The sequence below is a fragment of the Patagioenas fasciata genome, chromosome 22, assembly GCF_037038585.1.
Source record: "Patagioenas fasciata isolate bPatFas1 chromosome 22, bPatFas1.hap1, whole genome shotgun sequence".
Classification (NCBI taxonomy): domain Eukaryota; kingdom Metazoa; phylum Chordata; class Aves; order Columbiformes; family Columbidae; genus Patagioenas; species Patagioenas fasciata.
Window position 1 is genome coordinate 5,871,685 of NC_092541.1, and position 23,991 is coordinate 5,895,675.

Here is a 23,991-nt window from a genome sequence, read left to right on the forward strand (position 1 = left end):
ACGTCCAGTAGCTTTTCCAGGGGAGGCACTTTCTGCCACAATAACAGCTGAAAATGCCAGAGAGGTCACAGCAGCCAGAGTTGATGGGCACTCCATCACAGCTGAGGATGCTGCCAACAGCAGCAGAGGTGGAGGAGCCCACAACGGTGTTCTGTGGGAAGGAGCTGAGGATGGGGCCGGGCAGGGTCACCACAACAGGGGAGGGCTCAATGACAACAGTGGAGTTCTGGCTCTGCCTGACTCAGGGCTCATTGCAGCTGTTGGCCAGTGGGATTGGGCTGCAGGGCTGGCAGGGCAGGCACTGGTCATAGCAGGACATGCTCTAAAGCTCTGGATGTGCACCTGGATGAAGCAGAGCACAAAGGTGGGTGAAGAGCAGCATGCTTACACTGTCACAAAGGAACAAAGGCCACTACTGAATGGGCACATGGAAGCAGTGCCAGGAGACACAGAGTCTTCATTGATTCAGCCTGCCAGGTCTCTACAAAGAGCAGGGAACCTCTCTTCCAGTGAATAAACCAAAAGACCCAAGCTCTTTGAGCAGACATTCTCCACGTTTGCCTCTCCCATGGCAAGGAGTTCCAGGACCAAGAAGTGAACAAAGCCAAGTTCAGCTAAGAGGTGTATTGAGGAAAGATCTGACTTTGGAAGAGGAAAAGAGACTTCAGACCCACCTGGCACCCAAACAGAAGGAGGCAAGAGAATTGGATGAGAGAGCAGGCAGGGACTTGTCTGCCTTTTATACCTGCCCTACATTGCCGCAAGGCAAGAGGCACCCTTGGCAGGGGTAACAATTTTCTGACAAGCTCATCTTGAATGTAAACCATCACAGGTAATGAGATGGGTGGTGCTTTGGTTTCCTGCACTTCTGTCTTTTCATTTCCAGGTTTGTGTCATGCCCATTCCCCAATGAAGCAGACAAATGTTGTCATTCTGGGACATCCTGTTGGGGCTGAAGTGTCGCTCTCCGGAAGAAGCTCCAGGGATCCTCAGCTGGATCCCCAGATGCTCCTGTGCATAAGGACCCGCCATATCCATCTCTTTCCCTCCCTCCTCAGCTCACCCCCAATGGTCACTTTTTTCCTCCCCAGGTGTGTGCATTATGCTGCTGGTTTTGACCCATCCTGCCCAGCACTGCCCTCAGGACAAATTATTGGACTGTTTTGACTGGTCTCCTCTCTGTGCAGTCTGTGAGTACACAGACAATGCCATGGGTTTTCCTGGGGCCTTGTCCTTCCCCAGAATGCTCTAGCGTTGCTGTGGTTCCCCCCAGGTGTCCTCAATAGAATCTACAGTTTCTTGTGTTGTTACATGTATTCTTGTCTTGTGTGCTATTGTGAGCAGCTCTTTTTGTGTGAATTCACTTGAGAGCACAAATTTGTGCGTGATTCCACACCTGTGTGTATGAGCCTGTGTGCGTGTGTCCTTGTCACTCATCAGGAAGAAATGAGGCGCTCACAGCAGGGACACTCTCTATTACTTTGTTCATGAGCAACATGTGTCCAGGGTCAAAAGGAGCCCAAGTGCACTTCAATGGCATGAAACTGCTAGAGATCTGACCATGCAAGAGGCGCTGAAATGCAGCACCTGTCTCCTGAGCCCTCCTTTTCCTGCCCCTCCAAACTTGCCCTCCTCTACTGTTGATTTCCAGCCACAACAATGATGGTTTCGCTCCAGTTTAGATCCTTCATTTAATTACAAGTAACAGTATTTGAAATGCCTCAGCACAGTGGGAAGTCCCCTCCACATCTCCCTCCATGTGAGGGCACAGCCACAAGACAGCTGAGGAGGGTGGGGATTGCTTTATGGGCAAGGACAAAGACTGAGAAATCCTGCACAACCATGTGCTGGCCATCCCTGAGTGGATGTGCTTCCAATGCATTGCTGAATGTGTCTGGCACGGCACAGAGCCCACGCTTGTGTCCAGGACAATGTCAAAGGTACTTGTGCAGCCCATGGATTAGGTGCTGTGCCATGCAGGGACTATGACCTTGGATGAGACAGGTATTGAATGAAGAGAACGTGGAGTCTACTGTCGCTGTGCTGTGAGTGGAAGGAAAGACCCTGTGGCTTGCACAGGAAAGACAAAGAACTGATAACTGCTTTGGACTTCAGCACCCAGGACCACCATGTCCCGCACTGGAATCTCAGTCTGAGTGCGCAGCAACTGTCCGTGGAAGGGAAGAGACTTTGGCTTTGAGGACACATCCTCCAAAGCCTGGTATTTTCCCACAGGGGTGAACAGAAGAGACCCTCTTTCCAAGAAGGGCTCTGCATAGTGAATAAAGTTCCTGAGCCCATCTTCCCTCCTGAATGTTTGTCTGCCTGAGCTAAGGTCCAACTTGGAGACAGCACAATCGAGAGCTTCCCTCCTTCCCTCCAGTGACCGCAGTGAGACCAGTGCCAGGGAGCTCTGCTGGCAAACCCAGGGCTGATTCTCCTCTCTGTGGAGCTGCCTCTGAGCTGAAGATTTAGTGTAGCCAAGGGCCAACCTCATCGATTTCTCATGGTGTAACCAACACTGTAGAGAAGGGAAGTGCAGGGGAGGTGTGTACCTGCAGTTTGAAAGGACCTTTGACACCCTCTTCTGTACATGTGGAGCATGAATGTCTTCATTAAGGAGCTGATAAGTTGTGTTAAAATGAAGAATGTGTCTGTCTGGCACCTCATGAAGCTCAAGAAGAGCAAGGGCAAGGTTTTTTTCTGGGGTAGAAACCAGACCATGCAGTAACAGATGTTGGGGTGTCACTGCTAGGAAGCAGATCCACAGAAGACAATGTGTATTTTTAGGAGACACTTAGCTGAACACAAGACAGCATGTGCCCTTGCAGCCAAGAAGACCAACCACATCCTGAGCTCTGACAGCCCAAGTATTGGTAGCAAGTGCAGGAAAGTGTCCCTACCTCTCTGTCCATTTGAGAACCCACCTGGAGTGCTGCTGCCAGGCTGGGGCTTCCCAGTCAAAGAAGGTTATCGACATACAGAAGGGAGTCCAACAAAGGCCACCAAGGGGCATAGTGTGCTGCCAAACCTCACAACTGAGGAGAGGCTGAGAGAACTGGGTCTGCCCATCTTGGAGATGTCTCATGTAAGACCTTCTTGCTCTCTACAACTTCTTCATCAGAAGATGGAGAGAAGAGGGACCAAGACTCAGAAGTGCTCAGCAAGAGAAGTAGAGGCAATGGACCAGTAAATGAGATGTGAAGAAGTTTGCCTAAGCAATAGGCTGAAAAAAAATAGAACTGGAACGGGATTCTCAGTGAGGTTGTGCAATCTCCATCCTTCAAGATGTTCAAGGCTGGAATGAATGTGACCTTGAACTACCTGGTCTAAAGGAACCTGTTCCACCAGAGGGCCAACCTATATGACCCCTGGAAGTCCATTACCACTTACATTCTCACTGTATAACTCCCACCTTACCCCTGTTCTCCCTGACCCCTGCACACCCACATTTCTCCTCACACTCCCTCTGCCACAACACAACTTTCAGGTATTGTACTGGGACTACACAAAGGCGGATGGAAGGAGACTCTCACCCTCCTTGCTGCCAACCGCAGGAAACCAGTGGCTGCTATTTCCAGCTCCTGAGCTCAGAGACAGCTCTGGGAAGCTGGTCCATCTCCTGCGTCAGGGCCCTGCTGTTCCCCAGGCTGCAGCCGGCACGGTGTGGGATTCTTCTTGCTGGAGGAGGGGCAGAGTCCATTTCCCAGAAGCCAATTTCTGGCCGTGCAGAGCCCCGAGCCCGGAAGAGAGGAGAGATAGGAGAGGCGAGGCGAGGAGGGGAGGACGAAGGGGAGGAGGACGGGGAGGAGGGGGAGGAGGAGGCGGCGCGTCCGGAGCAGAGAGCCGGGGCTGGCGGGGGACAGCCAGGCGCGGGCGGCGGAGCGGCGGGATGCGGCGGTGCCGGGGCGCAGGGCTGGCGGGACTGGCCGCGGTGCTCCTGGGTGCGCGGGGCTGGCGGGGCTGGGTGGCCGCCCAGACTTTGCCCGGTGTATTCCCTTGGGACCCACCACAAACTCTTCCTTCTCCTTTTGTCTCTCTCCTCTCTCGTTCCCCTTCAACAGCTCTTTTGAGTCGCTTCTGGGTAGTCTCCCTCTTTTCCATTGTCTCTGTGATTACAAGACTGCTTGCAGGTACACCTATCTTTCCATACACGGACTATTTTCTCTGTAAATTCAACAGTTCTTATTTACCCGATTTCAGCCCACTTTCATTTTAACACTCACTCTTGCTCTCCACTCTTCCTACCTTCACTCATCTCTCCGCTCCTCTTTCTACCTATCTCTCTAGGCCACTTCCATCAGTAACCACTCTTCCTACTCTCTGAAGACCCCTCTGTTCTCTCACTCTGAGAGTTTGCTTTCCTGCACCTCTCCATTATTCAAATACATAATCTAATCCCCTTATGCTTTCAACATATATTATTTTTTCTGAATTCAACCCTCCATACTTCCCTGTAACACACCCATTCTCCTCTCTCTTCATCCCCTCTTCATCCATCCATCCATTAATCTGACTTTCTTTCTGTGTCAGGGTACATCAATTCCAAAATCCCCCCAAACTTCTTCTCTCGCTCCACACACATCCAGCACATGACCACTCTCCATCCCTGTTCATGGGTACATCTTCCCATCCTTTCTTGTCCATCTCCTTCTCACTGCCATTCTACCTAACAATTTATTGTGGAAAATCCGAGCTGGGAGACTTTTGATGATCTTTGGTCTTTTTTCCTTCTTTCTCTGCAGTGACTGTGGGCAGAGCCCAGGTGCAGCAGGAGCCCTCGGCAGAGACCACCGAGGGCACCGACATCAGCATCAACTGCTCACACCCCAACATGCAATCGTACGACTACATCGCCTGGTACCGTCAGCTACCGGGCCGACGTCCCGAATTCCTCGTGAACAGTCTTAGAGGCTCCAAAGCGCTGTCGGACCCGCCGGGTTGGCTGTCGGTGGCGGCAGACCGCCGGTCCAGCGCCCTGTGGCTCTCCCGGCCCCGGCGCGGGGACGCGGCGGTGTATTACTGCGCCGTGGGAGACACGGGGAGAGGAGCCGGGGCTGCGGCCGGGCACGAACCGCCGCGGGCGGGGTCGGGGGGGGTTGGGGGGGAGCGGGTGAAGCAGCCCTGTCGGATCCTCCAGGGGGCGCTGCCGCTCTGCCCGCCGGTGCCGCCTTGTCCCGCCCGGCCCCGGGGCGGTTCCGTCGCCCGAGCGGCACCGGCACCGGCTTCAGCATCAACATCGGCATCGCCATTGACATTTCCGTCGCCACCCACCGCGGGACGGAGACAGAAATACCCCGTCACAGCAGGGTGGAATCGCGATCGGAGCAGTGTCGGTAGCCGGTGGTGCCCGGCAAGAAGCGATTGCAGCCACTGACCCCGCTGGCTTCCATCGAGGAGCAGCGACTTTCTGCTCTGCATAGGGAGGCGAGCAGCAAAGATCCTCCTGCCCGCAGACAAATGCACAGCCCTTGCTCCTGCTGCAATGCCCGTCCAATGCTCCCATGGAAGCCTCTTCTTGGGATTTTGGTTTTCCCCACCAGCACAGCCAAGGGATCCCTGAGCAGGTGCTTTCCTCTGCTCTGTGAACACAGGGACTCCCCTGCTAAAGTGCTAATGCAAAATCTGACTTGGAAAAAAACAACCAGAAGGGGTTTCATGTGTTGCTACTTTGTTAAAGCTCAGATATGCAATTTAAAACTGTGTCCTCCAGCTACCACACTTTCAGGGAGATTTCAAAAATTTCCTGTTAGTGCTACAAACTCATTGCATGGAGTTAGGAGTTCAAGTTCCACACCAACCAGGAACAGGGGATGTCAAGGTCACAGGCACCTTCAAACACTCCCCACAGTGGCTCATTATTGAGACCAGGAGCTTGTGTGTCAGGAGTCAGAAGCTTGGCAGTTGAGGCCCAGGAGACAGCACAAGGCTTGCACTGGTCCCACTGAACACAGCCCCAGGTGATGCCAGGTTTCTACTTGAAGAGTGAGACAGAAAGACATCGGCTAAGTTGCCCTGAGAGGCTGGAGGTCTGAGGTGAGTGAGAGCTGGCAGGAGGCCTCTGGGAAGAGACTGTGGGCTCCAGCCAGTCCCCAGGGCCTCTGTGTGGCTTGAGTAGCTGACAGAGCTGTTCACAGCCCATAGGCAGAACCTGCAGAGGCACAGAGTGAAGGATCAGCCCTTCTCCCTGTCACAGTTGGACTCCCTAACTGTGTTTCCGGGACAAATAAGGCAGAGCAACAAACATGGCCAGTCCAGCACACAGATCTGTCACATGCTCACATGGTATTGACCCCTCTTCTCACTGCCTCCTTCTGTCTTCCCACACTTGCTCCAGGTCAAACTACCTTTCCTGGTCTCAGCTCCTTCCCCTAAACATCTCCAGGCTTGCAAAATCACCAAATGCTTTTCCACTGCATCCCATAATGAGGTCTGATACTGCTGTATTCAGAAACAATGATGCGTCTATAGGATGGTATTCTCACCCTTCTGGATGGCAGGAGAAGTTCACCATGGACGGTTCTCCCTTGCTGGGGGGTGGCTGGACTTGGTGTGATCTCCAGGAGGAGCAAAAAGCTGTAGCTGATCTCTCCATAGGGCATTTTCATGGCAGAAGCGGGAAGTCCCGAGGACGTCCAACTGGGAAGACTCATTCCCTCCCATCAGCTCTGTACACACATTCCAAGATCCCCCCTGAACCCTCTCTTCCCCAAGCTGAACACTGTCACTCCTCTCAGTGTATCCTCACAGTTCAGATGCTCCAGTCCCTGCACCATTTTGCTGGTCTTGCTCCAATATCTTTTTTCCATCAGGAGGTCCAGAACTGGAGCCAGAGCTCCAGAGTTGGCCTCACCAGCGCTGAGTAGAGAGGAATGACCAGGTCCCTTGTTCTGCTGGAGATGCGCTTCCTACTGCAGCCCAGGTTGCTGTTGGCCTTCCTTGCCATGAGGGTCCATTGCCACAGCAGACACAGGAACACCTCAGAGCTGCTGAAACTGAGCGGGACACAGCAGTGAGTATTCAGGAGAAGCATCCCAGCTGCTTCTCCAGCTCTTCCTCTTCCCTCAGCATGCACTAATTGGAAAAGAGGACTCTAGGTAGGAGATGTGGTTTTACCTCCTTTCCAAAAAAAAATCCCTAAAGAGATAAAGTGTCCTCCTAGCCCTGCATCTGGGGATCACTGAAAGCCTCAACATGTGAGCAAGACCCGTCAGCCAGGCACTGGACAAGAGTTTCTGCTGAACGCCTTGAATTGTCTCCCTGCTCTTCACGTGTCTCCTCCAGCTTAGGGACTGACCAGTGCGTTCCTGGGGGCTGGGGGGGAGTCCCTGTGTCCCTGTGGGTTCCCTGCCCAACAGAAAACTGCTGGTGGCTGTACTTCTGGGATGTGTCTTTCTGGGATCTTATTTACTCCAGAAACAGGAAACTTCCAGCGTTTTGAGGAACTGACTCACCTGAGCAAGTTCAGCAGAGGCCCCTGTAAGGGCGTGTGGAATGTGAGAGCAGCTGGTTAGTGAACCAGCCTTAGGGAAGGCTGGCTGATCAAGTCCCTTTTCCTTCCAAAGGGAAGAACAAGGAAAAGGGAAAGCGATTAACAAAGCCTACAATGACACCAGTTTCTCAGTAAGTGATAAGGCAAGGAAGGAGACCAGAGCTCTGCAGTCTCTAATTGATGGGCCATTAAGAAACTGCAGGTGTAGATTTGAAGTGGGACAGGCTGAGCTTTGTAAGTGACAGGAAGTGACAAGAGGAACATGAGGATTCTGGATGTTTCAGGGTGTTGTGCGGGACTAGAGAACACTTCTGAAGGCATGTGTAGGGGAAGGGTCAAAGGAGGGGGGAAAGAGAAGACTGGGGAGGAGCAAGGGGACTGAACTGAAAGGAGGAAGAAAATAGAAGTCAGTACCTGCACGTGAGGCAGGACTGCTCAGTGCATTTGTTGGGATGATCCCTATGCCTGACCACTACAGCTCCCCCGCTTTCTTATTAAATCCTTTCTTAACCATCCTTCTGTGTAACGTCCATGTTTGAGTGCCAGTAGTTGGGGAGAGTGGAGTGAAAGAGAGAACTGGGTGCCTGTTGGAGCGATAAACGACTCAGCATCCCGATTCAATGTGAATCACGCAAAGCCATTTATTACAGAAACAAGCCTCCTTATATACACAACTATTCTCCAATCACGCGTCCACGCTCCAAGCATGGATTTGCTAAATGAGTATCACGGGCAGTCCATATGCTGGAGCCCCACCGATGATAGGTCCGACGATTCACACCATGCTGAGGCCCTGTTAATGAAGAAACACCCCTCTTTCTCACAGCAGATTCTGTTCTCAGCTTCTCGAAGTGGCCTTGAGATTCTTTTGGGCCTGATTAATTCAACAACATATCTCCATCTAACGAAACCCCTCCACAGGTGCCAGTAACTGGATGGACCGTGCTGTGTGCAGCAAGGCCTCCAGCCAGCAGCTGGAGAAGAGACCTCTGCTCACAGGGTCTGTCAGTCTCTGTGTCAGCAACTGGAGGGACAACATCACACATGCATGTGTGAGAAGTCATTGGAGGGATCTCAGTGGTTTTTGGTGTTCATTCTGAATTTAGGTTGATGCTCACGTGTGTTTGTGGAATTTTTTGCCATATGGCAAACTTGCTTGCCCAGTGAGCAGGAGGAAAAGTTGTATCTAAAGCCAAAGCCAGCGGTGGGTAAGGTGGCCCAAGGCCAGCACATGACTGCTCAACAGACTGATACTACCAAGTTGTGGTAATGTTTGAGGGATCCAAGAGTGTGGAAATAACTGTGAGACGAGTGGGTGATTGTGTGCATCTCTTTGTCAGTGAACATCAGACTGGCCATGCCAGGGAGAAGGGGGAGCCCCAGGCGCTGGGTCAGAGGGCCCTGGCTCCGGGCAGGACTATGAGATGCGCTGAGGGCCCATGGCGATGTTTGAGGGGTGCAGGAATGCGGCTGTGCTGGTGACTCCAGAGGGTGAGGGGGTGTGTGTTTGCACTATGGAAATGTATGAGCCAGGTATCATGGAGACAGTCCAATAAAGGGACACTGAAATGATGAAGAGACTGAAGCATCCCTGACATGGTGATAGACCGAGAAGCCTGGGACTGCTCAGCACAGAGAAATCTCACGGAGATCTCGTCAGTGTCTACAAATATCTGAAGGGAGGTTGTGAAGAACATGAAGCCAGGCTCTTGCCCATGGTGTCCAGTGACAGGACAAGAGGCACCTGGCACAAAGGGAAACAGTGGAGACTCTGTCTGGACACCAGGAAACACTGTTTCACTGTGAGGGTGAGTGAGCTCTGGCACAGGATGTCCAGAGTGGTTGTGGAGTCTCCATCCTTGGAGAGCTTGCCTTCTTCAGTATCCCAAAGAGAAGCTGAGAAGAGAAAGATTTTTGGTGCTTCTAACACTTGACTGCAGGATGAGGAGCCAGATGGAGCCAAACTCTGCTTGAGCACGTCGCAAAAGGCAATGGACCTGGTTGGGAACAGGGAAAACTCCTCCTAGAAACTTGGAACTGTGATTTTTTAATGATAAAGGTGGAGCATGGGTGGAGATGGATCTCAGTTAGAATGAAACTCTGACTCCACAGAATGTTAATTACAATATTGGAGACAAAATAAGAGTGTAAAAGAGGATGGCACAGGTGATGTGATGCCCTTTCAATCATGGGAACCCTGAGTTATGGAGCATGATGTGGCGCTCAAATTGGGTTTTAGCACATAGTGCAAATCCCAGCCATGCAGAGATTTGCTGGTATTGTCATCTTTTCAGTTTTCATGGGACATTCTTAGAAATACACCACTCCTAATTTCTAGTGTTGAGTGAAAGGACATTTATATGAAAGACCAGTGCATCAATCCCAGATCAACACAAGGATGTGTTTGTGGCAACATTGCCAAATTCGTCAGGTGATCTATACAGCTCAGCACAACACAGGCCTATGCCTGCTCAGGTCAGGTTAACTTAACGATAATGAGCAGTTTGTTAGCTCTGCCATTACTGGTGCCTGGTATCATTTGGAAAGTGAATGGGAGTAGGGGTCCCCACCTGCAGTACCCCCACCCCTTCACATGCCCTTTCAGCTCTGGGGTGCAAGGCTACCCCATTCCCAGCCCTCACAGTGCAGCACTCCAATGGGTGCCCCATGTGCTCCCTGGGAATCGGGGGTGACCTACTGGTCCCTCACCCTGTTCCCTGGTGACCCCTCACCCTTTTCCCTAGACTAGGAGTACATTGTCCTTGTCACCTCTGAGTTTGTGGAACCCAGCAACCCCACTAGAGCCAGGTTCCTCTCTCACACTGTGGATTTTCCCAGCAGAAACAGGACACGGCCAGAACCCCTGGGCAACTCCACAGCAAAATAATCTCCTGGTTTGGAGGATTTGGGGGAGAGGTGTTGTACCCAGGTAGCTGAGGAAAGAAAGGGGAGAGAAGAGAGAAACAGAAGAGACTTCTGTTCCCAAAGGAAATAACAGTGTTGCCAGACAGCTGAGGATCCCAGAGGAAGATGTGAAACCTCCATGGGGAAAGAAACCTCTGATCTCCTAAATGACTCAGAAGTGTTTGTGCAGAATTGCAGGCGATTTCAGTTGGGGCTTTGAGAATTCCACTGTGAGCTGACTGGGAACAGCCCCTTCCCAGGACTGGGGCTCTCAGAGTGCCCAGGACCCCTCATTGTGGAAATGCTGACAAAGCCTTTGGCTGAGGGAGCCACAGGTGGTGCTGCTGGAGGAGGGAGAAACCCAGAAGGAGCATTTGAGGCACAGGAAGAACAGATCAGTTGTCTTCCCCACTTCTACATTTGCTCCCCCACCAGAGTGGTTTCCGGTAGCTCTGGTATCTCGGGGCTGGGAGGTGCTTTTCTGACTCTCACTCAACAGGCAGGCTGCTCTCAGTATGCACCTCGGGTATCTCGTCCTCACTGCCTTTCTGGGGCAACTGCTGGGTAAGTCCTGGATTTTCCTCAGCACATTCTTTCTTCTCCTGTGGAAACCCTCACCAGCCGTATCAGGTCCATATGGGAAAATAATCTTGAATTATAGGAAAACATTGGGACACATTAGCTCACATTTGTGTTTTTACATTGGCTCTCTCAAGGTGTTTTTACTGTTCAAAAGGGGAGAGATCTCAGACCTCTTCTCCTGCTTTTCTGTTGCCTTCAATCCATCTCTCTCTGTCACTCTTCTCTGATCCACATGCTGTCTTCATGGGAGATCTCAGCTGTATCTACACTCTCACATTTCTCCATTTTCAACAGAAATTAGCAGATCTTGTCAAAGCCGCCCCAAGGACTATAAAGCTCCCATGAGATTGACGTTAATAGGGTTTCCATTCTGCCTCCTGGCTGGCCCATCAGCCATGGCTCCCAGTTTTCTCCTTTTTGTTGTTGTCACAGCCAGGGTTCCCTTATTTCGGGCTCAGCATTCTATACACTCAGGGAGCCAGGAGCCCTCTAAGAGGAGAAGTATGGGGAAGAAAGATAATTTTTTTTTCTATAGCTCCATGGATGGCTCTGCCTGCTGCAGGGGTGCTGGTACCTAACCATGAAGGTCAGGCATGACAGGCTGTTCCCTGGTCCTCTGGGCAGTAGGAGCAGGGACACAGAACAACTCTCCTCAGAATCCACACTTGCCTGTGAGCTCCAGCCTCCTGCCCAGAACTACTGTCCACCTCCCTTTCCCCAGGCATAAGGATTTTCCTGTAGGGTAAGGGACAAGGAGTCTGCTTCAGCAGGGTTTTCCATCCATTCTTGATTTGCTTCCCAGAGCCCTTCCCTGCAGAGTTCCTGACCTTCACTTTCTTCCAGGCACCATGGGGCAGGTCACTGTCACCCAGCAAGAAGGACAAGTCACAGTAAAGCAGAGAGACACCTTCCAAACAACCTGCACATACCAGACACCCAACTTTTATGGCTTGCTCTGGTACCAGCAGAGGAAAGGCCAAGCTCCCCAGCTGGTCTCATATCACACAGGATCTGGCCTCAAGCGCAGCGACCGTTTCAGCACAACTCTGAACACCACGGGGAAATACAGCGTCCTGCAGGTGGAGGAAGTCGAGGTGTCTGACAGTGCCTTGTACCTCTGTGCTGTGCAAGACACCCTGGTGCAGGGAGCTTCCTTGGCTGTGCAAGAACCCCAGGGAGGGAGGGGTTGTGTCTGTCCAAGGCTGAGCTTGTGGGATGGGGCCCTGAGCTGTGCCCTGGCAGTGCTGCTTCCCCTGTGCCCCCAGGGATCTGCAGGGGAAGATCCTGTGATGTCATGTTTTCTGTCATCATTTATGCACACATGATATTCAATATTCTCATATCACAGTAGGTGAAGACAGTATCCTCTCCTTGTCAATGCATGGGAAGCTCCAGTTTCTGGTGAAGTGCAAGCAGCACACACATGAACATTTGTATTGACATATTAACAATTTGTTCATCTGCTCATAACCACAGGAACATCTGTCCTCTGCAAGAATACCTGATTCAGTCTTGTCTTGAGATGGAAAAACCTTAAAACTGGTTCCATTGTATTATTCCCCTCTTGATCTTCAGCCATTGCAGTTGATCTTAAGAGGTGCTGTAACTTTTCTTTCCCCTCTTGTGACAGATTCACTCCAGCCCCCGCCCGGCCAAACCAGCAGCATTTTGGCCCAGGCTCCAGAGGAGGTAGAGGCCTGAGCTGCAGCCAGGCCAATAACTCCTTTTAGGAAACCCACAAGGAAGCAGAATAGCAAACGAACACTGACAAATGGTGGGTGCACGAACCTCATACAGACCTTTCCCACTGTCTGCAATTTGTCCAGGAGTCAACCACCTAATTCTATAAATACGACAGCCTGAGTGAGCCCACTTTGAGCTCTCTCTGCTAAATAAGTTGGCTGTACAGCAAAGGCTTTACTGCTCACAGGTCAGCGGATGATCACGATTTAAATTTCTGATTAATCATTTACCTGAAGTAAATGCACACTAAATATAATGAATCATCTAGAAGTATACACTTGTGTCATTTTTTATACACTCCCTGCTTCATGTTACTTAGTAAGCTGAATTTGCTGCATTTCTTAAGCATGAGACATCCATGGGTCTTCATTCCCCTGTTCTCCCTGGGGAGGCAGCAAAAGGCTCAGCCTCATTTCAGCAGGTGTCTCGTCTCTGCCACTGGAACAGGAGGTTGAGGGAAGGTTTCCTCCCCCTCTACTCTGCCCTGATGGGTCCACACCTGGACTAATGTGTCCAATTCTGATTTCCCAGGTTTAAGAAGGACAAGGAATTACTGGAGATAGTCCAGCGGAGGGACACGGAGATGATGAGGGAGCTGGAGCATCTTTTTTATGAGGAGAGACTGTGAGAGCTGTGTCTGTTCAGCCTGGAGAAAAGAAGGCTGAGAGGGGTTCTTATTCATACTTATAAGTATCTCAAGCCTGGGTGTCAAGATGATTGGGCCAGACTCTTTTAGGTGGTGTTCAATGATGAGAGGCAATGGACACCAACTGAAACACAGGAGGTTCTATCTAAACATGAGGAGAAACTTCTTTACTTTGAGGGTGCCAGAGCCCTGAAACAATCTGCCCTGAGAGGCTGTTGAGTCTCTTTCTCTGGAGATATTCAAAACCCACTTGGACACAATCCTGTGTGATCTGCTCTGGTGACCATGCTTTAGCAGGTGGGTTGGAGTAGACAATCCCTGCAACCCCAGCCATTCTGTGATTCTGTCATCATCACCCCAAGGAATCTATGTAGACATTCCGTTTTCTAGTGGGAGCTGGTCAGTTCCTTCTGCTCATATTGTGTAATGAACTGGCACTTGTGATAGCAAGTGTCCTGTGTCTGCTTGATCAGGAATGAACTTCACAGTTCTCTTTCCTTAATGTGTCCCCTTGGAAGCTGTATGCCCCAGTCCCCAGGAAGGAAACGCCAGGCAGCCAGTGACCTGAACCCATAGTAGGAGCTCCTGAGCTTCTAAATTTCAGGTATAACTGGGTAGGCTAAGCCAAGAAAGCAAGAGCAGGGAGGCAGGAGTGAGGATGACCCAGACCAAGCCTTGGTCAGGCAGTGCCCACACCAGCAAGGTGCAGGGGTGCAGAAGCCTGCGAGAAGCTTTTATTGACCTCATTCTCTGCTGCAGGACAAAAATGGAGGGGCACGAGCAAAGCAGGACCTGGATGGGGTGTATGGAGGGCAAATTTTTGATGCAGGCAATCCATGAATGGAACAGGGGAGAGGCTGTGTTGGACATGGTACTCACAAATGAAGAAGAACAGTTGGATGATGTAGAGCTCAAGGGCAGCCTTGCCTGCACTGGTCAAAAGGCTGTGGAGCTCAAGATCCTGAGAGCACTGACCAAGACAAACAGGACGACTACTGCCCTGGACTGCAGAAGAGCCCATCAGTCTTGTCTGGGACCTACCTGCTTGGCAGGGTGCAATGGGAAATGGTCCTGTAGCGCAGAGGGCACCAGGAGAGCTGGATGCCCCTCAAGAACATCCTCCTCAGAGCACGAGGATGGTCCTCTGCAATGTGGCAGCAGGGTTACACTGTGGGGTGCAACCACAGCCCCATGGGGACACACATCCCCAAAACCCAGAAACCTACAGGCACAATCGTCCCCACTGCAATCTGAGCAGATATAAAGGAATATTTTCCACAACTGGATATTAAATCTTTCCTGCCAATGGATCGTGGCCTGTGACATATCGGAGTGTTCTTGGAGCCCATCCCAAGCTGTAAGCAGCTGGTACCTTCCTGGCTGCAAGGTTAGAAAGACTTTCTGAGACAATTTTTTCACCTTTCCCTCACCCTGACTTTGTAGATACTCATCATTTTATTCTTGGGGTAATGGGGCAGATTTCCATGAATTAGGGTTACTTCTGCCCTGGTACCCAGCAGAGCCATAACTTGTTGTTTATTGTGCTGGGCCCACAGGGTTACAAGCAGAACATAAGGATCATGTTTATTTCCACCTGTGCCTGTACCTGTCCCTCTCCCCATGCTGAAGAGGGGACAACCCTTCCCTGGGCTTGTTTGCAGGGAAGGGAGGATGTCACTCTGTGCACCCCCTGCCCCATGGCTCCTCCTCACCATTTTGTGCCCAGACCCCTCTGAGGTGCTGAGTCTGCATCTCACACAGGGCTGCTGCTTCAGCTCCAAACGTGCCCATGTTCACTATAAACACAATTGTAACAGCATTAACATAGCATGAGTTTTCCTTATTTTTTCTTTGTTCTACCCTGTGTTTCCTGAAATAAGTTCATTCTTCAGGTGGGCTGGGACATTCAGCTAATTCCTCCTCACTTTCTCAATTCACCAGGAAAACCCCCTGGCCAAGTGTCCTATGACAGCCCTCCATGCCTGTGTGTGGGGCCAGCCAGGCATTTGGTCTCTCTCTTCTTCACTATCCTTTCTCTACAAAGGCATTTCCCACTGGGACCTGCTGACTACACCAAGTGTTTTGCACCAGGAGCTGCTGCTTTGTTTAGATTCCCTGACTCTCCTTAAATATGAAGCATGATGTTAATGGGATGGAATACTCTTATTGATCAGTTTGGATGTCAGTCAAGCAGACAAACCCTCCACAGTAATCTGTCATATGGATCATTAACTCCTTGATGTTCGGGGATCTCTGGCTGAGGGTGATGGCACCCTGACAGTTGTTTTCATCATGAGGACAAATATCAGCTCTCGGACCTGCTCAGAGCAGCTTTCACATCCTTGTTTCTTGGGGTCTACATCAAGGGGTTGGGCAGGGGATTAAGAACCCTGTAAAGAATGGCCACTGCTCTCCCTGGTTCAAGGCAGCTTCCATGTAGGTGAACAAATACGGGCCATAGAAACAGGCCACAGCAATGAAATGAGAAGCACAGGGTGAGACAGCTCAGTGCCTGCATTCTGCAAAGCAGAGCCACAGGGTAATTTAAATCACCATTAAATAAAACAACCTCAGGCAACAAGGACCACAACTTGAAGTGGAAAACCTGCATGGATCCTGTATTCCTTTCCCACCGTTTCAAGATCTCCTCAGTTGCGCAGTCAAGCCGGGGGTCATGCTAAGAGCCAGTGGCAGCACTCTAGCAGTGCTTTGCAGAAGGGCTTACTCGTCTGTCAGGATACTGTCATTCCTCCCTCTTCATCAAGGACAATTACAGATGGTACCATCAATGTGAAGGACCTGAAGTACCTTGCAGTTGTTGCAGGATTTAGTGCAATAAGGTTAGGAAGTGCAACTCTTGTGCTTTTAAAGACAGATATTAAGAGAACAACTAGGGGGGAAAGATTTCAGACATGCGAGTGAAATGCCCTTGTGAAGCTTTTGGCATCAGAGATATGCTTCATGAGCCTTAATTCCCTTTTGCATGAAGGACATGAGTGTACAGATTTCCATCTTTCAACCTGTACGGTAGAAAAAAATAGAGAAGGATCCCCTTGTGCCCTCACCCCCTTCCACTCCAGAGTATCACGCTGCTTCTTTGGCAGATTGGGGAGTTTCCACACAGGGAAGGACCACATAGAGGCCAGAATTCAATGTAGCAGAACTTTAATGCATAAAAGAGAGAAACAAAGTCACTGCAAGTGGAGGACAGCAGTGCAGGAATCCCCAGAGGAATCCACAAGTCTGCAGTCCATGGTCATTAAGAAGTTTGTGCATGATGTTCATCTGCCTGCCCCATAGAGGGAGAGAAGACAGCTGATCCCCACCAGGCTGGACCTGGGGGAACCTTGTGGCCAAGAGGAACCAAAGGAAACAAAGAAAAAGGTAAAAAAGGTAAAGCCATTCAGCTCTACTGAAAACACAGCCAGTATCTCAGTCCTTTGTCCAGCACCATGTTATGAGTTCCTCAAGGTGTCTCCCTGGGCCCTTCCCAGATTCTTTATCAGCGCAGGTACCTTCTGCCAAAGTAGCGGCCGGAAATGCCAGAGAGGTCACAGCAGCCAGAGTTGATGGGCACTCCATCACAGCTGAGGATTCTGCCAACAGCAGCAGAGGTGGAGGAGCCCACAACGGTGTTCTGTGGGAAGGAGCTGAGGATGGGGCCGGGCAGGGTCACCACCACAGGGGAGGGCTCGATGACAACTCTGGAGTCCTGGCACTGCCTGACACAGGGCTCATTGCAGCTGTTGGCCAGCGGGGTCGGGCCACAGGGCTGGCAGGGCAGGCACTGGTTGTAGCAGGACATGTCTTGAGACCGGAGGTTCACCTGGGAGAGAAGGCAGGGAGAAAGCAGAGCATAAAAGTAGATAAGAAGTAGCCTGGTTACCCTCTCAAAAAGCAGCCAAGGCCACTACTGAGTGGGGAGCTGGAAGACATGCCAGGCGGTGCACAACCTTCACTGCCCTACAAGGAGCCTCACAGCACAGGGCAGCTCTCTCTTAGTGAAAAACCAAAACGCCCCTCTGCCACCTCCCAGCCTCTCTCTAAGCAGAACTTCTCACCCCTTCCATCTCCCATGATAAGGAGATGCAAAGCTGAGGAAAGGACACAGCCAATATGAGCAGAGATGTCCATCAGTAACAGATATCAAGTTGGAAGAGAATCAGAAGGGACTTCATACTTACCTGGTTCCCAAGAGGAAGAAGGCAAGAGAAATGGATGAGAGCAGGGACTCGGGCTGCCTTTTATACCTGCCCTTCATTGCCACAGGACCAGAGGTACCCTTGGTAGAGGTAACAATTTTTGGACAAGCTCATCTTGAATGCAAACATGTGGGCTGTGCTTTAGCTTCCAACACTGCTGCCTTTTCATTTCCAGGTTTGTGCCATGCTCATCCTCCAATGAAGGCTTTGTTTGATCTCTGGGATTAAAGGTCCCTGGATTTCTCAGGCAGGAATGCAGCAGTGCAGACAGAAGACTCAGTTCAGGTGCTGCATGGGTCTAAGAGAAGGCAAATGATGTCATTCTGGGTCACTCTCTGTTCTTTGATATACCAGTCTCAGGAAGAAGCTGAAGCCATAATCGACTGCATGTCCTTGTGCTCCCATGCATGAGGATGTCACAAGTCCTCATCTTTCCTTAACTTCTCAGCTCACCCTGATGGTTTTTGTGAGCATTGTGTTGCTTGAATTTGACACCATCCTGCCTAACGCTGCCCCAGGAGTCATCAGCAGAGTACATGAACTTCTCTTAATGTGATGGTTCATGGTGTTGCTATCTGTGTTCTTTTCCTGTGTATACTTGCAAGCAGCCAAGTTTGTGCAGATGGACATTTGTGTATAATTGCACACTGGTGTGCATGAGTCTAAGTATGGACGTCCTTGTCTGTCAGTCATCACAACAAAATGTGCGGTTCACTGCAGAGACACTCTCTACTGCTCTGTCCATGAGCACCACAGAGCAGGAGGTTCCCAGGGCCTAAAGGAGCCCCAGTGCAGCTGAGTGATGTTTGCAGCAGCCTGCCAGAGATCTGCCCAGGGAAGAGAAATGCAGCCCCTGTCTCCTGAGCCCTCCTTCTCCTGCCCGTCCAAACCTCTCACTTCCCTGCTGTTGTTTTCAGCTCACAACAAGGATGATTTCAGTCCAGTTTGAATCCTTGGTTTCATTCAGTGTAACAACACTGGATTTGTCTCAGCATGGCTGGCAGTCTCCCCTCCCTGCATCTCCAGGCCAGGAAACAGCTGCTCTCCCCAGCACTAGAGAGTTCAATACGAGGGGTTTGCTTTGTGGGCAAGGAGGAAGGCTGAGGAATCCTGTCGACCGTGTGCTGGCCATCCCTGAGGGGACCTCCTTCCAATGCACTCTAGAATGTGTCTGAGATGGCATAGAGCCCAATTTCATGCACAAGTCAATGCCAATGTGCAGTAGATTGATCAGGTCCTATGTCAGACAAGAATTATGGCCTTCAATCAGAGAGCTACTGACTGAAGGGAACATGGAGTCTGATGCTGCTGTGCTGTGAGTAGAAAGACAGACTGTGTAGCTTCCACTGGGAAAGCCAAAGAACAGGTGGATGCTTTGGACTTCAGATCACACTGACCATTACATCTTGCATTACAGTTTCAGTCTTAGTGTCCAGGAACTGCACATGGAAGGGAAGGAACATGAAATTCAAGAAAACATCCCCAAAACACAGTTGTTGTCCCTCTTTCTAACAAGGTCTGTTCCCAGCAAGCACTTTTCTGAAGCCTCCACTCCTGACTGTTTGTCAGCTGCAGCTCAGTTGAGGGCTTTCTGCCTTCCCTTCAGTGACCTCAGTGAAATCAATGCCAGGAGCTCTGCTGGGAGAGCTCAGCCAGGGCTGATTTGCCCTCTCCATGAAGCTGCTTTGAGCTGAGGACAATGGGCCAAACCCATTACTTTCTCATGAGGAACAGGCACTGTGGACATGGAAAGGGCAGGGATATCTGTACCTGGAGCTTAGCAAGACCTTTGGCAGTTTCTCTCTTACTTCTTTCATGACCAAGTATGAGATGAATGGGTGCAGTGAAAGGATGATAAGGTGTGGAGAAAATTGCCTGGACTAACAGGCTCAGATGGTTATGACCACAGTGCAAAGCTCAGCTGCCCAACACTTACTGGTGGGGTGTAATAGTAGGGGTCCAGTAGTAGAACCAATACTGTTTGATGTTTTAATGAATCCCATGAGTCATGGGAAGCGGGGAACTCCCAGAGACTCTGTGGATAACACCCAGCAAGGGGAATGGGTCATAACGGTTGGACATGGCTCCTGGTCAAAGGACCTGAACAGTCTGAAGAAGTGGGCTGACTGGAAACTCATGGATGCCAAAAACAGCAAGGGCAAGGTTCTGCATGTGGGGGAGTAACCAGCTAGTTCATGGAGTCATGTAGGCTAGAACTGGCTGCCTGGGAAGCAGATCCACAGGAAACGATGTGAGGTTTCAAGGCTGATCCATCTGACTATCAGACAGCAGTGTGCCCTAGCAGCAAAAGGACCAGCTGCGTCCCGAGCTGTGTTAATGTTTTGCCAGCAGGTACAAGAACACGACCCTTTCCATCTGGCCCATATGAGATCATATGTGGAGTACTGCTGCCAGACTGGGGCTCCCTGGTCAAGGAAGGGTATCAACGTATGGAAGTGAGTTCAACAAGGCCACTGTACATGTTAGGCAGCTGATGAACATGACATGCAAGGAGACACTGAGAGAAATGGGTGTCTTCATCTTGGACAAGAGATGTCTAGAATAATTTCTTGCCTTCTGTAACTGCTTGTACAGAGGAACACAAGAAGATGCACATGGCCCGTGTAAGTGCCCAGGAGACAGACTTGGTGCAATTTCCATCCTCTGAGGTGCTAAAGAATGGACTGAATGTGACTTTGAGCAACAGGATCTAATGGGATCTGTTCTGAGCAGAGGAGTGACCTAGATGACTTCTGAAGGTCCCTTCTTAACTACATTCTGACTCCGTAATTCTCCTCCTCAACTACTCACACTGACACCTGCACGGCCATGAGAACGTGTCCCCACACCCCTCTACCACAAACCAACTTTCAGTCATTGTGCTGGGACTACACAGAGGCAGCTGAAGGGAGGCTCTCAGCCTCCTCACTGCCTACCGCAGGAAATCAGTGGCTGCTGTTTCCAGCCCCTGAGCTCGGAGACAGCTCTGGGAAGCTGGTCCAGGAGCCGAAGTTGTGGCCGTGCAGAGCCCCGGAGCCCTGTGAACTCGGGCGAGATCCCGAGCGGCGCAGGCGCAGGACTCAGCCCCAAGGCGGAGCTTGCGGTGGAGAGGAGAAGAGGAGGAGGGTCGGAGCAGAGAACCGGAGCTGCGGGGGGGCAGCGAGGCGCGGGCGGCGGAGCGGCGGGATGCGGCGGTGCCGGGGCGCAGGGCTGGCGGGACTGGCCGCGGTGCTCCTGGGTGCGCGGGGCTGGCGGGGCTGGGTGGGGGACGGGCCTGAGCCTGGGGTGGCCCCCGCAGGTCCCTCGAAGCTGTCGTCCCCTCTGGCTTCTTCACAGACTTTTGCCCCCAAACCACCCTCCCCTACGTCCCACATTCCTTCTAGAAAACTCATCGCTCTATTTTTTTTCTAGTTCTCCCTGTTTCCTTTCTTGCCTCTGTGTCTTTCCCTATAACTCATGCAGTCATTCTTTCCCCTTGCTACTTTGTGTTTATCAGTCTTTTATCCCACTTCTTTTCTAAATGATTCCACCCTTCCACCTATCGTTCATGCATTCTTATCTCCACCAAATACTATGGACACTTCCATTACTCATGTGTGCGCTTCTTCTAGAACCCCTTCTCATCATCTCTATTTGTTCCTCAGTGCTCCTGTGGGATTTGTTCCCGGAAGCAGCAACCAGGGCTTTGAGGTTTTGAGGAATTTTGAGGATTTGAGGATGTTTTCCTTCTTTTTCTCCTCGGCAGTGGCTTCGGGAAGAGCCCAGGTGCAGCAGGACCCGTCGGCAGAGACCTCCGAGGACACCGAAATCAGCATCAACTGCTCACACCCCAACATGCAGAGCAGTGATTACATCTTCTGGTACCGTCTCCTCCCGGACCGAGGTCCCGAACTCCTCGTGTGGGGTATTAAAGGCTCCAAAGCGCTGTCGGACCCGCCGGGTTGGCTGTCGGTGGCGGCAGACCGCCGGTCCAGCGCCCTGTGGCTCTCCCGGCCCCGGCGCGGGGACGCGGCGGTGTATTACTGCGCCGTGGGAGACACGGGGAGAGGAGCCGGGGCTGCGGCCGGGCACGAACCGCCGCGGGCGGGGCCGGGCGGGTGAGGCGGGGGCAGCGGGGACAGGGGGACAGTCCTGGTCGACCCGCCAGGGGGCGCTGCCGCTCCGCCCGCAGGAGCCGCCTGGCCCCCTCCGCCCCCAGGGCGGCTCCCCCGCCCGAGCACCGGCAACGATATTGACATTACACCAACCGCACCCCCACATGGATTCAGACCACTGAGTCTACGTGCTGATTCTTCCTTCTGAGCCCTCCGAATGACAAGAGGAGTTGCCCATGGACAGTTGTCCCGTGCTGGGGGCTGGTTGTGCTCCCCAGGAGGGGCAAAAAGCTGTAGTTGATCTCTCCACAGAGCCTCCTCATGGCAAAGATGGGCAGTTCCAAGCACACCTGATGGAAAAGACTCTCCTCTTCATTCCCTCCTGTCAGCTATTTACACACATTGCCAGTGTCCCCCCTGAGCCGTCTCTTCCCCAGGCTGTACACTGTCAGCCCTCTCAGCATATTCTCATAGGAAAGATGCTCCAATTCTCACACCATTTTGCTGGTCTCACTCCAGTATCTTTCTTGTATTGAGGAGTGCAAAAGTGGAGTGAGCACTCAACAGTACTGAGTAGAGAGGATCAGGTCCTTCGTCCTGCTGGTTGACTCTCTTCCTACTGCAGCCCAGGCTGCTGTTGGCCTTCCTTGCCATGAGGGTCCGTTGCCACAGCAGACACAGGAACACCCCAGAACTGCTGAAACTGAGCGGGACACAGCAGCGAGTATTCAGGAGCAGTATCCCAGCTGCTTGTCCAGCTCTTCCTCTTCCCTCAGCATGCACCAGAGACCACTGTTGGAGAAGAAGACTCTTGGTATGAGACATGACTTCTCCTGTGTTTTTACCTTGTTGAAAAAACAACCAAACAAACAAACAAACAAAAAAACCCCAACAGGTTGGAATCTATGGGCACAGATTATCTCATTCCACACATTTCAAGTGACCCAGGTGCTTCTTTACACCTACCATACATCTGAAAATGAGTGCTCCTTTGGCCAAGCTTTGCCTTTTCTTTTATGCTTGTAGTTTCTCAATCATTCTGAGAAGTGAATGCCACGACAGCATTGCTACAGGTCTTGCAGGGAGACATTTCAGAGACTGAACTCAACATGGAGTTTCTCCCCAGAGCCGACTCAGGAGAATCAATTTCCTCTGGGCACAGGAGACTTTCAGCTTCTTAAAGAACTTTCTTGCCTGAAGAACTCCAGCAAAGGCCACTGTAAGGACAAGTGGAAGGCGAGAGCTGCTGGTTCACTAAGGCTGGCAGATCAAATCCCTTTTCTTTTCAAAGGGAAGAGCAAAGAAAAGGGAAAGTGATAAACAAAGCACAAAATGACACTGATCTCTCAGTAGGTGATAAGGGAGACAAGGAGGGAGACCAGAGCTCTGCAGCCTCTAATTGATGGGCCATTGGGAAACTGCAGGTGTAGCTTTGTAGTGGGACAGGCTGAGCTTTGGAAGTGACAGGAAGTGACAGGAAGAACAGGAGGATTTGCATGTTTGAGCAGAGTCCTGTGGGACTAGACAACACTTCTTAAGGCATGTGGAGGGGAAGAGTCAAAGGTGGGGGGAAAGAGGAGACTGGGGAGGATCAAGGGGAGACAATAGAGAGGGGGAAGAATAAAAGGTGGTACCTGCACCTAAGCAGGAGTTGGTCAGTGCAATTGTTGGGGTGGCCCCTGTGCCTGACCACTACAGCCCCCCCACCTTCTTATTAAATCCTTTCTTAAGAAGGAAAGGGAAAGGTTATGTCAGCCTGGAGACCCTCCACATCTCTAGGAACCTCATTTGAGAACATGACGAGGTCCAGCACATCATCTATGAGGACAGGAGATGAGGACTTCACTGCAAGCAGACCAGGAACAGCCCCTTCCCATCATGGCATTCCCTCAGTTACCAGGACATCTCCTTTTGGAATTGTTGAGAAATGCTGAATGAGCCACAGATGTTCTTGGTGGAGGAGGGAGAAACCATGAATGAGACTTTCAGGCAGAGGAAGTATAGATCTCTTCCCTTCCCCACTTCTACATTTGCTCCCCCCCAGAGTGGTTTCCGGCAGCTCTGGTATCTTGGGGCTGGGAGGTGCTTTTCTGACTCTCTCACTCAAGAAACAAGCAGGCTGTTCTCGGCATGCACCTTGGGTACCTGGTCCTCACTGCCTTCCTGGGGCAACTGCTGGGTAGGTCTTTGCTTTCTATAAATTCATCCTTCTTCTTCTTCTCCCAAGGAAACTCCCACCAACCTCATCAGGATCATGCAGAGAACTACTCATGATTAAAGGGAAAACACAAGGTAATGTCACCTCACATTTGTGTTTTTGCACCAGTT

General features: G+C 51.3%; 2 gene segments (V, D, J or C); both read left to right on the plus strand.

Annotated features, from left to right (window-relative positions):
• Window positions 1–3,892: 3,892 nt before the first annotated feature.
• Window positions 3,893–19,753, plus strand: LOC139829634 (T cell receptor alpha variable 4-like). The segment is given in 3 exon segments: window positions 3,893–3,944; window positions 4,746–5,164; window positions 19,667–19,753. Coding segments are annotated over 3 exon segments (558 nt in total).
• A 1,002-nt stretch (window positions 19,754–20,755) lies between these two features.
• LOC139829635 (T cell receptor alpha variable 4-like) lies at window positions 20,756–21,670 on the plus strand. The segment is given in 2 exon segments: window positions 20,756–20,807; window positions 21,315–21,670. Coding segments are annotated over 2 exon segments (408 nt in total).
• Window positions 21,671–23,991: the final 2,321 nt, after the last annotated feature.